Below are 13,134 nucleotides of genomic sequence, written 5' to 3'. Positions count from 1 at the left end.
TACCAAGGGCAGGTAAAAGGAATGTTAACTGGCATAGAGGTTCCTGCTGAAATAGAATGGGCCGGCCCGGTGGCGCACTGCTACAGTGCGCCGCTTGAGAGTGCGTTGGCGCTCGTTTCACTCAATATTATTCTCTCAAGGTCCATCCATGTTGTTGCAAATGGCAGAATTTTGTTCGTTTTTATAGCTGAGTAATATTCCATTGTGTATATATACCACATTTTCCGTATCCACTCATCCGATGATGGACATTTGGGCTGATTCCAACTCTTGGCTATTGTAAAGAGTTGCAGCTCAGATTTTAATGGTTGACTTTATAAGTACTTCCAGCTCTCAAGAGATCCAGTGCACCTGGGTTGTGTAGAAACTCTGGTCTGAGCCTGAGTCTTTTCATCAAACTGCACCCCATGCAATTCTGTATTCGTGACCAGTCTCCTCTGAGTGGTCCTGTGCTGATTGGGGGGGCAGATCAGCTGTCCTTGCTGTGCCCCAGTGTTCGCCCTTTGGGCCCATCTCCCCCACCGCCTGTGCTCCAAACACTTCTTGTGGGACAGGCCATGCTCTGGTCCCTTGTGATGACTCACCGTCCTCTGATTGGCTCCTTTTTTCAGTTGTGGCTCCTCCTCTGTGGGTCCACGGGAACCCTATTAGTGGTCTTGCTGGCCTGGGGACCACCAAGGCCCTCTTCTCCCCTGCTGCCTCCAGGCAACTCCATCCAGAATCTGGAAGGGCACAGCTGTGGCTTCTGCCAGCTCCTGCTCTGTATGCTCATAAGCTCCAGCCTGGATGTGACCAGGGTTTGAAATGGTCAGGGTTCAAAATGGTTGGAGCAGTTTTTTCTTTCTCTCACCATGGCTTCTCCCACCTTCATGCACTCTGTAGGTCTGTCCTCCTCTTCCCCTGAGCTCTAGCAGCCGCAGCTTGGCTGTCATTGCTTTTTTATAGTTGTAAATTGTTTGATTTGTGGGAGTGATGCTGGGTATTGTCTATTCCACCCTCTTGACTGGAAGTCAGTCAACACGTAGTTTTAAAGTTGGCAAAGCACTCCCATGTGTCCCCTACCCTGGACCTGGGCGGAGTGGGTGGCTTGTACAATGTGCCCAGCTACCTAGCTCTTGAGCTGGGACTCCTCCTCCCTGGCCCTAAAGCTCTCAGGACGAGGGTATTTGCCTTCCACCACACTGGCCCTTTCCCGTCCTTCCTCACATGGCAATGGGCCATCCTGTCTAGGGACCTTGTGGGTGAAGAGCACGGTGGCCTCAGCCTCATGGCCTTTTTCTTCCCCACAGTGGACTGGTTTCCTGTCTTCCGAGACCTGGTCAACATTGGCCTGAAAGCCTTTGCCTTCTGTGTGGCCACCTCGCTGACCCTGCTGACTGTGGCTGCTGGCTGGCTCTTCTACCGGCCCCTGTGGGCCCTGCTCATCGCCTGCCTGGCCCTGGTGCCCATCATCATTGCTCGGACACGAGTGTCAGCCAAAAAGCTGGAGTGAAACAGTCCCTAGCGCCCACCTGACACATGCATGAGCCTCAAGACCTGGGTCACCCCTGTGCTCTTCAGGGGCAGACTTGCAGCATGTACGTCGGGTTTGCTTCACCAGTGAGCATCCTCCCCACCCCTTTTCTTGCCAGTAAGCAGCTGTGGAGGGCAGAAGCAGCTGGTCAATGGCAACCTAACAAGCATTCTCCTGCTGGTTTCCTTCTGTTCTCTTGAGGCTGAGTGGGTGTTGCCAGGCTCCAGGGTTTCCCTGAACTCAGCTGATCTGTTAGATGAAGAGGCAGAGATGCTCTAGAGGCCTGTTGATGAAGGACTCAGCCTGTTAGCTCAGCCTAAGCTGCTGCTTATCATCGAAGACAAGTGCCAGGGCTCTGCCACGACCACCACCACACCCAGGATCCTAACGGGTGGCCTTTGCCCATCACTGCTAAGCAGCACCAGATTACCAATAGATGGCCTGAGCACGTGCCCCACAGAGCAGGAGCACCAGAAACCAAGTCTGTGGATAGAACTTGATTTGGTACTTAAAAAGAAAAACAAACAAAAAAAAAAAACTGAAGATTTCATAATGAGACAAACTGGACATTCATTGGGCTTTGCACATATTTCCTGGTTTGGCATAATCTTTTCAGTGTGTAGGATGCCCAAAGGCCCTGTTTAAGTTTTTCTTCTTCAGTTCGTTGCTTCACTTCTTCACGTGTACTTTCCTACCCCAAGGGAGTGGTCTGAAATAAAATTTTAAAAAACAAAACAGAAACATCCTGAATGATCCAATATTTCAGACTATTACAGAAAACACCCTTTAATCTGTCAATTGAAATTAATCCAGAGCACAGAAAGGTGTTAACTTGGGGTATGACAGCTGATTAAAAAATAAGTGACCTGTCAGTATTCTGGGTCACTGGGAAACTTTGGAAAGGATGCTTTTGAAACAAGTGTTAGCAAAGGAATTTTCACTCTGGGAGGAGATGGAGACTCTACAGGATGGAGAAAAGCATTTCTTTTCATCCTCTGGCATTGGAAACTACTTATTCACTTGAAGATGGTTCTGAGTTTTTAGTCAACCATTAAGGAAAAAGGCTGGAAGACTTATACTAAGTGGGATCCTTCATAGTGACCCCAGTCAACCAAAACCAAGAATCAAAGGCTGAGGATTGCTGTAGAATGCCGCTGCCTGGCTCAGCTCCTCTCACCACGGGAAGGCTTCTGACGTGGGCATGCCAACCACAGGGGGCTGCTCGTGAGTGGAATTTCTGCGTGAAGGGTCAATAGCTTTGATGCTCCTAAGTAAAATCCGCCCACACTTTATTCACATAGTTTCTACGTTTCCCAACCACTCGCATCCTCTTAAAGTACGTTGCAAGCTTGATGTTTTAAATGGTCCTCTACGTCTTTTATCTTGTTCATATTCAAAAACTGTTTTGCCCTTGCTGGTAGTGCTTGCTTTAGCAACTTGAGTATTTGGTAGCTGAATAAGGTGATCTATAATAATCTCTTGTTGACCTGGGGTATCTTCGCTGTAAATTGAGATTCTTTACATTAAAAACACAGCCAGCCTCAGAGATGACTAGTCTGGGTTTAGGATTGAAATAGTATTCACTACTGCTTATTAAATGAACAATTTCATCAGATCGCTCAACTCTTAAATGTTTTTGGAAAACACAGTATAACTAGACGATGATTAAAAACAAAATCCTTGGGATTTGGTTTGTGTAATTTTTTCTAATATGGGTTTTTAATTACTAACAATTTCAAAAGTGTTCGTAAAAAGCAAGACAATGTTAAGAAAAATTTAAAGGCTTTGGAAAATCACCATGAAATTTGTATTATCTATTTTTTGATAAAAATTTGAAATAAATTTCTAAATATAGTCAGTATAGTTTGGTATTGGAACTTGCCTTTATTCTGTTTCCGGTTTGGGGGTGGATATATTTTCATTTGGGGGAAGTTTTTCTTGCATTCTTGAAATTCCTATCTTAAAGAATTCAACCATAGAATTTATTAAGAAATGTATACATCTTTAGAACTCAGTTCTAAGTTGCTTTTAGTGGTTAAAATAGTTTGTTTTTTTTTTTTGGCACCTTCACCTTGGTGTTGGTTTTAATTTTTTTAGATAGGGCAACTCAATATTCTTAGCCCTTTGAAGCCTTATCTACTTTGTGTTGGCTTATATTAGAGTGAATGACTCATGCTTCACACATCTGCAAAATGTTTTAGGAGAGGGTGATGGGCAGCAGCGTGGGACAGTACAGAGAACATCGTGGGCTCTGAGGTGGCAGGCAGACTTGAGCTCTGAGTCCCGAGTCTGCCACTGGTTGGCTGTGTGATGCTGGGCAAAGATCTCTTTGCCTCACTTTCCTCAGCTGGAAAACAAGGACAATGCCTTTTTCCCTTACAAGGCTGTTGTGAGGACTAAATGAGATAAAGTCCATGAAATGCCTGACACATGTGGCACTTTTTTTCATTCATTTTGCTTCCTGTTCTGGAGCAACAGACTGCCAACTAACTGTCCACGGCGAAGCTTGCAGTTTGTTTCAAGCAGGTGAGTGATAACTTTCCAAAATCAAAACCTACTGTTTTATTTCATTTCAATAATGCCTCCTAGCAGCTGACACCTGCCTGAAGGTATTTTTCCAGAAACATGGCAGTGCCCTTTGTCTCAAAACCCCAGAAAACAAGTTGCTCCCCTTGGAGGCTATAGGAAGTGTGAGGCTGCTGTTTCTATAGCAACCCCAGTCTGCTTCTCAACAAGAGGCTTTCAGCTAGGCGTGCTGCAGATGAGTCATGCCACAAGTGTTCTGTTTGTTTCCCTTGCACAGAACCAACTCAGATGTGTAACGGCTCCTCTCAAAGATCAAGTAGTATCTCCTCCAATAAACACAGAAAGAAAAACAAAGTGTGTAACAAAGAGTTCCCACCCTACAGGAAAACAAAATCTGATCTTACATGTAGTCTCAGCATACACAGAAATCACACTGTCATCCAGGAGTTCTTAGCTGAGATAAATTCTGAAAGAAAATGCAGAGCCAAGTCTTTTTAGATAAATGCTTTATTTTTCTCTCAAAATGTTATAAAAGTTATTTCTCCTGAACATCTACAGTGCATAGATCTTTGTAAATTTATCCAGTAATAACACTGATCCTCTAACATGTTCTTAGTTCTCAATTAGTGTCTTTCCTGATTTTAGCTCTCTGTTGTAGTCTTCTGCCACCACAAATTATTATTTCAAAAAAGACTCCAACAAAACCGTGTCTGAGATGACCTGTATTTGTCATTTGCTCTCTCCCCTACCACAAAGAGGCAGCCTTAGGCAGTATTAGCATTAGTAAGTAGCCTGCAGAGAAAGGGTCCTAAGTCTGCAAGAGAGGCGACAGCACAAGTGTCTGACAGATGAAGACTAACTGGAAGAAAGTACTGGTGCATTTCTACATGCACCATCATCCAAAAATTTCCCAGTGGTTTCTATTAAAAAAACTGACCCCATTCCCAAAGAGGGGAAGAACAGGTCCAGGAGACAGGAATGTGTCTCCCGGGGAAGTGTTCTGCTCTACAGTGGGCTTTGGTAGCAAAAAGGTTTGGAAGCCTACCCTAGGTGAGTGTGACAAGGGCTAGGGACACACCAGACTCACAGCACCTTGGCCCAGCCCACATCTGCAGTGCGCACTGCTCCTGTTTGCCTTCTCAGCAGAGGGGACACCACCAGTGGGCCTGGGCACCCCCAGGGCAGGCGTGGCTCTGCAGAAGCAAAGCAACAACCAGGTGGGTGCTCAGATCATGGCTTCTCAAACGGGAACAGATGGGAAGCTGCTGCTTTCTTTTCCTTTTTGGTCTTCTTGGGGCACTTCAGCTTCTGCTTTTCTTCAGATTCTCGGTTTTGAGGCCAGGAGACAGCCAGGATCCTGGCCACTTCTGCTTGAGAGCTGGTCCCTTCTTCTTCATCAGAAGAGAGTCCACCTGCATCCGCATGGGGAGCTACTGCCTCACTCTGGTGGTGGGGGTGGGAGAGACAGGAGGGGGACAAAGGCCAAGGTCAGTGCTCAGGTACTAGGAAGCACTGTCAGGAGGCAGTAAAGCTCCCAGCTGCCTGATCCAGCTCCCAGCCTGCTCTGAGCTGTGTGACTGGGAGGATGAAGGCACCAGGTGTGGCTGAGGGAGAGCCCAGACCTTTCCGACTGTGTCTTCCTCAACCTGGGAGCTCATGCAAGCAGATGCTTGAGAACTTGCTCTGAGCTCAGTGCTGGGGACACAGGGACACTGGGCAGGAAACTGCCCTCAAGGAGCACACAGTCATGTCTGAGGGTCACTGCAACTGGTGCTTTGCATTTCTTATCTTGTTTCTGGACCAAAGTGCATCATGACCTGGACTGCTCAGATGCAGCTCTCCCAGGAGGCGGGGATGGCCAAGGAGGGTCTGGATGGAGAAGGTCAAAGCCCACAGGCAGCAAGAACCCAGTAAGAACACAAAGCCAGAGGAAAGGGCCACTGAAGGGACTCAAGTGAGGAGCATTACAAATATTTTTTTAAAGGCAAAGAGGCAGCATGGGGATGGCTAAAGAGGGAACAAAACACCCAAGCATGTGTTGGCTGTGTCTGCCACAGTACTGATCACACCACGGAACTGTACCTGGGGCTTGCCTGCCCCACACCAAAGCCCTCAAAGGGCTGCATTTCAGTTTTGCACCTGGCACACGGCAGGTACTATGAGAGGAGCAATGAGTGAGCAACTGAAGCTCTGGGGCTTGCCTGCCCCACACCGAAGCCCTCAAAGGGCTGCATGTCAGTTTTGCACCTGGCACACGGCAGGTACTATGAGAGGAGCAATGAGTGAGCAACTGAAGCTTGCAGGATGGTCACAGGCAACATGAATGCTGGAAGGTAAGAGTGGTGCACAGACAGAACACACAGGGCACTTGGCCCTCCCTGTGTGGTGTTTAGCCCCAAATCAGATCCCCAGCTCACGTGCCCAGAAATAGGAAAGGGGATGTTGAGGCAGGGCTGGGGGGCTGGAAAAGCCAGCTGAGGCCTGACTCCAGAACATCTCCCCCAACAAGGTAAGGACATGTGGCCTTGGAGGCCAAGGACTGGGGCGTCATAACATGACCTGATGTCTGGGCAGAATCGGGACCAGTGATTTCTGAGTTGCAACTCTAGGAAACTGACCCCGGGCTTGTCTTCTTTGCAAAGGACCTACACTGACCTTGGGCCCATAACGAAGCTTCAGCCTCTCCCTGATGAGCAGTCCTTTGACCAGCAGCTTCCAGTTCCCCAGAGCCCGCTTCTCCCTTTTCTGCAGACAAAAATGAAGTGGGAGAAAATGTTCAACACTGACATTTTCAGGAAAAACATCAAGATGAAATCTGTAAACGTATATATGGAGAGATATATATACAGTTTTAGGTTAAAAAATACAGTCTACCATAACAAATCCCATTTTCAAAAAAGTTGGTCTGATTTATAGTTATATACTTGAAAGCCATTTTTTTTTTAATTACTGACTCTGGAATGTTTAGCAGATAAGGTTCAGAAGCTGGATGATAGGCAAATCAAGACAGAGGCAGGTGTCAGCAGCAGGGGCTGCAGTCCCTGGAGCCAGATCTAGGCCCACAATGGACAGTGACAGTGGATTTGGCTGTGCAAGCAGGAGTCTACTTACCCAGTGCTCGCTCCCCTGGGTGCCTTCCGTGAAGTCAGAGAGCTAGAAAGAGCTGTGGAGCATGTACTTTCTCCCCTTCCCTTCTCTCCACAGTGCGAGACAGTGCCAGAGAAGGAAGAGCTGCCCAGTGGTGTGAGCCCCACCCCCACCCCCTCTTGCCCTCAGGCCCTGCCCATGGGCTCACCTCCTTCTCCTTCTTTTCAATGAGTGCCTGCTCATTTTCCCAGGCGGTCAGGAGCACATCTTTGAATTCCTCGCAAATAATGTACCCCTCAGATCTGTGGGGACACAACACAGATGACCTTCTTTGAGCCTGCCACCTGCTCTGGCCTCCACTCCTCCTTTTGTAGAGGACAATGGGCCACTTCTGAGCACTTGGAGCCCTGAAGGACGTCCTGGGTCAGCCAGTGGTAGACAGTACCCACACAGAAGACAGGCCTATGGAAAGCAGCACTGCCTCTTCCTCCCCAGTCCCCCGCCCATGACAACACAGAGCTCTCCAACCAGGCAGCAGCTCAGGAAGGATGCTGACCCTGCTCTGGTCACCAGCATCATTTTAGCATGCTGCTTTCATTGCTTCTGTCATCCCTGGATGGACAACAAAATTGATAAAGTGTTCAGGCTAACTGCAAATCCAGTGGAAAATCCTCAAAATGAGAGCCCTGGGCCTCAGCCCCCAGCAGCCCACCCCAGCTTCCCATCCCCATCTCCACAGCATCCCTGGCCCTTGTTTCAGCCTCCATCACAGGCCCCTCACGGACACAGGATGGGAGTAGCCTCCATGGAAATCAAAGCCGGTGATGGCCGGGACACAGTCGATGTCTAGCTTGCGGGCCACACGGTGTAGATTGGGCAGGTTCAGCTGGACACAGCCAACAGGCATCATGCAGGGCCGGAAGAGGTACACATTCCCAAATTCATTCCGGGGCACCTATGGAGGGTGGGCATGCCAGCATTTGGCAGCTGCAGAACAAAGCAGCCTGGCCCTGACCCCTCTGATGCTGCCTTTACCTTCCCATCCACGGCCACGGGAGGCTGATACTGCTCTGTCTGCCAGTGGCCAAACAGGCCCAGGTCATGATAGTCCTGCAGCTGGGGCTCAGCAAGTCGGGCTTTCCGGGCGCGGTTGGAAAAGCCTTTCACCATCTACACCAGAGAAAACAGCCACGGGTTCCACAAAGGCTTCCAGATGCTGAGCGCTTACTTCACAGCAGGTGCTGCGCTCAGTGCCATACACCTGTTGCCTCCTTCTACCCTCACGACACAACGAGGAGCTGTGTGCTTCCTGTCCCCTTATGACTGCTATACGAGCTCCTGTCTACAGTGCTCACTCTGCCCGGCACTGGGCTCAGTGCTTCATGTATTATTAACTTCATCTTTTCAACAGACCCACGAGGCAGGTCCTAATGTCACCTCTGTTTTACAGATGAGCAGCTCTGAGGAGGGGTTAATGACTTACCTTACGTCAAACAAATCGTAAAGGCCAGAGCCCAGGCTTTTAACCACTGTCCTATGTTCTTTACTTAAATCATAGAGAAACTGAGACTCAAAGATGAAGTCACTTACTTAAGATCCCATGGCTGATCCAGGAAAATAAAAAGATCCCATGGCTGGGAAGTGACAAGAGCCAGGATTTAAACAGAGATAACTGTCTATTTATCTATAGAGCCTGTGTCTCAACTGCTATATGACCTAAGGATGCACCTCATGCACTCTGGAAAGCACTGACAGTTCAGGACCCCCGAGTATGCTCCCCAACAGATGTCTAGTGGCCAAGGCCAAGATTTTCCCTGGGAAGTCAGGGGGTGGAAGGAGTGGAGGACTGGCAAGAAGGAGAAGCTTGTATAACTCTTATGAGGAGTAGCACAGGCATAGAGTTAAGGATCAGCTCGTAGTCCTGGGCACGGGAGCTTCTTCTAGCTCAGGGGTAAGCTTTTGCTATAAAGGGTCACATTCAGTCTCTGGCACATATTCTTTATTCTTCTCTTTTACAACCTTCTAAAAATGTGAAAACCATTCTGAGACCAAGAGCGCTACCAAAACAGGCCCCAGGCTGGGTTTGACCTGTGAGCTGCAGTCTGCTGACCCCTGTTCTCATGTTCAGTTCTGCCACAGTCTCCAGGCACATCCTCTGTCACCAATGCAGTGACAGACCCTTTCTGAGGAAGCCATTCATTCAGCACTGTTCAGTAAATATCCATGGAGCATCTGTTACAGACCATGCCATGACACCAGTCATGAGGATGGACAAAGAAGGGAGTCTTTGCTCTTAAGGAAAGCAGGCTCCTGTGGGTAGAGACAGCTATAACTTAGTGTGAATAGTACGGATTGGGACGGGAGCTCAGAGGTGGGCCCATCACCAGCCCTGATGATAGAGGAGGGTAAGAAAGGCTGCTCAGAACAGGTCATGTCTGAGCTGAGACTTACAGGGTGCACAGAGGGGTTGATCAGGTGAACAGGGCTGGGGAGAAGGGCAGGGGGCCCAGAAGTGTGAGGACACCTGAATCTGGGGACTCTGGAAGTAGTCTTGGTATTGAGAGGAAGCAGGGGCCAGAGCATCACTCCTGTGTAATGCGGAAGACCCAGGACTCTATACTGAAAGCAGTGGGTGTTGGGACAGAGCAAGAGCGGGGTCCCACACGGCTCTGTGTTTCAGGAGGATCCCCATGACTGCAGTGCAGGTAATGGACTCAGGCTGGGAAGGAGGCTGTGGCTTTTCTCCAAGCAAATGATGTCAAGCCAGGAGCTGGATCAGAACAAGGGATGGATTTGAGAGATACAGGATTATTCTAGAACTGCTAATATGTCAGTCACACGTGGCTACTGAACACTTGAAATGGGGCTGGCCTGAACTGAGTTCCTGAAAGTCAAACACACACAAAAAGACTTAAGAATAAACAAATTTAAAATAGTTCTCATTAACATTTTAAAATAATTTTTACATGTTGAAATATTATTTTGGATATATTTGAATACATTTAAGTATGTTGAAATTCCACCGGTTTTTGTTTTTTAATGTGGCTGCTAAAAATTTTCAATGTGTGGCTCACATTATGTTTCCACTGGACAGTACTGCTCTAGAATAGAGAGACTGGTTATCTGCCAGGGAGCATAGAAGAAAGGTGAGGAGGTCGGTGGAACCTCGCAGTCCTTCAGACTCAAGCAGCACTCGCAGTCCTTCAGACTCAAGCAGCACCATGTGCTCAAGCCTGCTGCTGGCAGAGACCTGCTTCCAATACCCCACCCCACCCAGCTCCCCAGAGGGTCCTGCTGGAATCTGACGAAGAGAAATAAACGAGTCTCTGTGGCCAGCCACTGTCCCTGCTGGCTTAGCTGTACTTTGTGTCCTGTGAAAAAGCTTTGTGGTGCTCTATCGGGTCATGTTTCTCATGGGCGACTGACCTAACTAACAGTGCCACAGCACAATGTGAGAGAAAGAACACTGAGCTGAGACAGGGCCTGGGACTCCTGCCCAGGCACTTCCACTTTACTAACTGAAAGGCCTTGGGCAAGTCATCTCCCTTCCTGAGCTCCAGTTTTCTCACCTGTAGAATGGGTATCAACACCAATTCCTACAGTTATTGAGACTCAACAGAGATCGTACACACGCAAAATGCTCAGTGAACTGTTAAACAGAGGCAATTTCATTGGAGAAAGTGTCTTTTACAAAGCAGGGCTTTGGTCTCTTAGAACAACACAACAGAAGTCTGAGTCCTACTTGTTGGCCTAAATTTCTCAGGTGTTTGGAGATCCATTTCTTACAAATTCCTCATTAACAATATAATTTAAAGGCTTGTCTCCTCCTCAAATCCTGCTCAAGCCAGAGAAGCGAGACATTTCTGGATTCTTATCCTGGGCATGCATTTCGCAGCTCCTGTCTCCACTCCTCTGCCCACAGCTCTCCCACCTAGCTTCAGCCTGCGCCCCCCCATCCCCACAGGGCACCTCTGTCCGGCTCTGGTTACCTTGTAGGGCACTTCTCCAAGCCTCACCACTCTTGCTTTTTTCAGCCACGTATCCCTGGAGTGCAGGGTATGCACACAATCCCTACAGGAGCCAACACAGGGAAACAAAGGACAAAGTCAGTCCACGCCCTGTACATGGGACGCAGGACCATGGTGCCTCATATTACCCTGAGAAAAAGGGAGAGTGCAGCCTGGCCCATTCTCTCCTTGGGCTCTGCCTCATGCCCCAGGGACCCAGAGGAGCTTCTAAGGCAAACAGCCTCTAACTCAGACTGCCTGTCTTTCAGGGGGATGTGTCCACTTAGAAATCCTATCCCACATGGAGTTATTCTGTCTTAGGCTTCAAGCCTTGCCTCCGCTGCTCCTCCCTTTCCTAGGATTTCCTCTCCTCTGCTGTCCAGAGCCCAGTGTGAGCTCCCCATGGCAGCCTATAGGGGATGAGGTAAAAGCCACAGCGTGCAGATGTGTTTACTCACCATGGAGTAAGCGCTTGCTGAGGGTCTGATCTGCTGCTAAACACCATGTGGGGAGGGAGAAGTGTCCAGAAAAGGGAACCCAAAAGAAGACTACATGGAAACTAAATATAATAAGCTAATAAACTATCACAGAACTAAGACGCACGCATATCAAAGCGTCAAATGACTCATGGCAGCCTGTGACTATGGGTACAGATCCTCAGTTTCCTCCCTGAGTTAAGAGCTATATCACAGTCTTGCAACCCTACTTTCCACCGAGGCTCAGCCCCTTTCCTTGCCACAGCTTCTTGAACAGTGCACGTTCACCTCTTCTTCAGTTTGCACACTTCCTAACTCTGTGAGGAAGGGGCTCCAGTGAACAAGGACACCAAGTTTCCTTCTAGTGCAGATGGCAGGCACTGCTCGGCCAAGCAGTCCAAGACTGAACTTCAGTGCAGCACAATTTCAGCACAGCACAACGGGCATGGATCAAATCTTGCCTGTGTCACTTGCTAGCTGGTAATCTGGACAAGTCCCTTTCCCTTCCTGGGCCTCAGTATCCTCATCTATCATTTAGGGATGATGAGCTCTGGCCCTTCTACCTCACATGGTTGCTGGGAGGACCAGACACTTTCCAAGTGCTGAAGCGGCGCTCTTCTGCCAATGTACTATGAAATGGGAAAGTACAACGGTGCAGCTGTGATGGAAACAGCGTGGTAGTTCCACAAACAGTTAAACATGGAATTACCGTCTGATCTAGCAATCCCACTTCAGGGTATGCACCCAAAAGAACTTAACGCACCATGTCAAAGAGATACATGTGCCTACGTTCATAGCAGCAGTATTCGTAACAGCCAAAAAGTGGAAGCAACACAAGTATCCATCTACAGATGAATAAACATAACGTGGTCTATGCATACCATTTGTAATTCAGCCTTAAAAAGGAAGAAAGTTCTGGCTCTTGCTACAACATGGATAAAACTTGAGGATGTTATGCTAAGTGAAATAAGCCAGTCACAAAAGGACTATATATACTGTATGACTCCGCTTATATGGGGTACCTAGAATAGTCAAATTCATAAGAGACAAAGTAGAATGCTGGCTGCCAGGGGCTGGGGGAAAGGAATGGGGAGCTGGTGTTTCATGGGGACATAGTTTCAGTTTGGGATGATGAAAAAGTTCTGAGACGGATGGCGGTGATGGTTGCACAATGTGAATGTGCTTAGTGCCACTGCACTGCACACTTAAACATGGTCACAGTGGCAAATTGTTATGTACATTTAAAAATAGAAAGTAAATAAGTAAATGTGCACTTCTGATGCTTTCTTCTATCACGGACGTGGCTCCTCCTCTGGACGACACCAGCACGCTCTTCCCCAGAACTTCCTTTCTCCTGACTACTACATGTGCCCACTCAAGGAAGCCTGTCAGGGAGGCCCAGCCCCTGGCCCCCTCTGACTGTTGCATACTAAAGTCCCAGAATAGCTAAAGCCCCCACCCCTGACTAGGTCCTGGTTCCCCTGACATGTGACAGAAAGCTCCAACACTGGGTAAAGTCCTGAAT

General features: G+C 48.4%; 2 protein-coding genes across 2 annotated transcripts in view; one reads left to right on the top strand and one right to left on the bottom strand.

Annotated features, from left to right (window-relative positions):
- Positions 1 to 2,248, top strand: part of TMEM43 (transmembrane protein 43) — a 21,763-nt gene extending 19,515 nt beyond the window's left edge. Inside the window, exon 12 of the mRNA XM_008589205.1 lies at positions 1,290 to 2,248. Within this exon, the coding sequence (XP_008587427.1) occupies positions 1,290 to 1,492 (203 nt within the window). The 3' untranslated portion in view covers positions 1,493 to 2,248. The remainder of the gene's footprint in view (positions 1 to 1,289) is intronic.
- A 2,280-nt stretch (positions 2,249 to 4,528) lies between these two features.
- Positions 4,529 to 13,134, bottom strand: part of XPC (xeroderma pigmentosum, complementation group C) — a 31,898-nt gene continuing 23,292 nt past the window's right edge. The window contains exons 11-16 of the mRNA XM_008589206.1: positions 11,116 to 11,197; positions 8,162 to 8,296; positions 7,912 to 8,081; positions 7,335 to 7,428; positions 6,695 to 6,784; positions 4,529 to 5,482 (exon numbers count right to left, since the gene is read on the bottom strand). Of these exons, the coding sequence (XP_008587428.1) occupies positions 5,270 to 5,482; positions 6,695 to 6,784; positions 7,335 to 7,428; positions 7,912 to 8,081; positions 8,162 to 8,296; positions 11,116 to 11,197 (784 nt within the window). The 3' untranslated portion in view covers positions 4,529 to 5,269. The remainder of the gene's footprint in view (positions 5,483 to 6,694; positions 6,785 to 7,334; positions 7,429 to 7,911; positions 8,082 to 8,161; positions 8,297 to 11,115; positions 11,198 to 13,134) is intronic.

Source organism: Galeopterus variegatus, unplaced genomic scaffold (assembly GCF_000696425.1).
Source record: "Galeopterus variegatus unplaced genomic scaffold, G_variegatus-3.0.2 Scaffold5295, whole genome shotgun sequence".
Classification (NCBI taxonomy): domain Eukaryota; kingdom Metazoa; phylum Chordata; class Mammalia; order Dermoptera; family Cynocephalidae; genus Galeopterus; species Galeopterus variegatus.
This window is presented reverse-complemented; position numbering and strand designations above follow the sequence as displayed.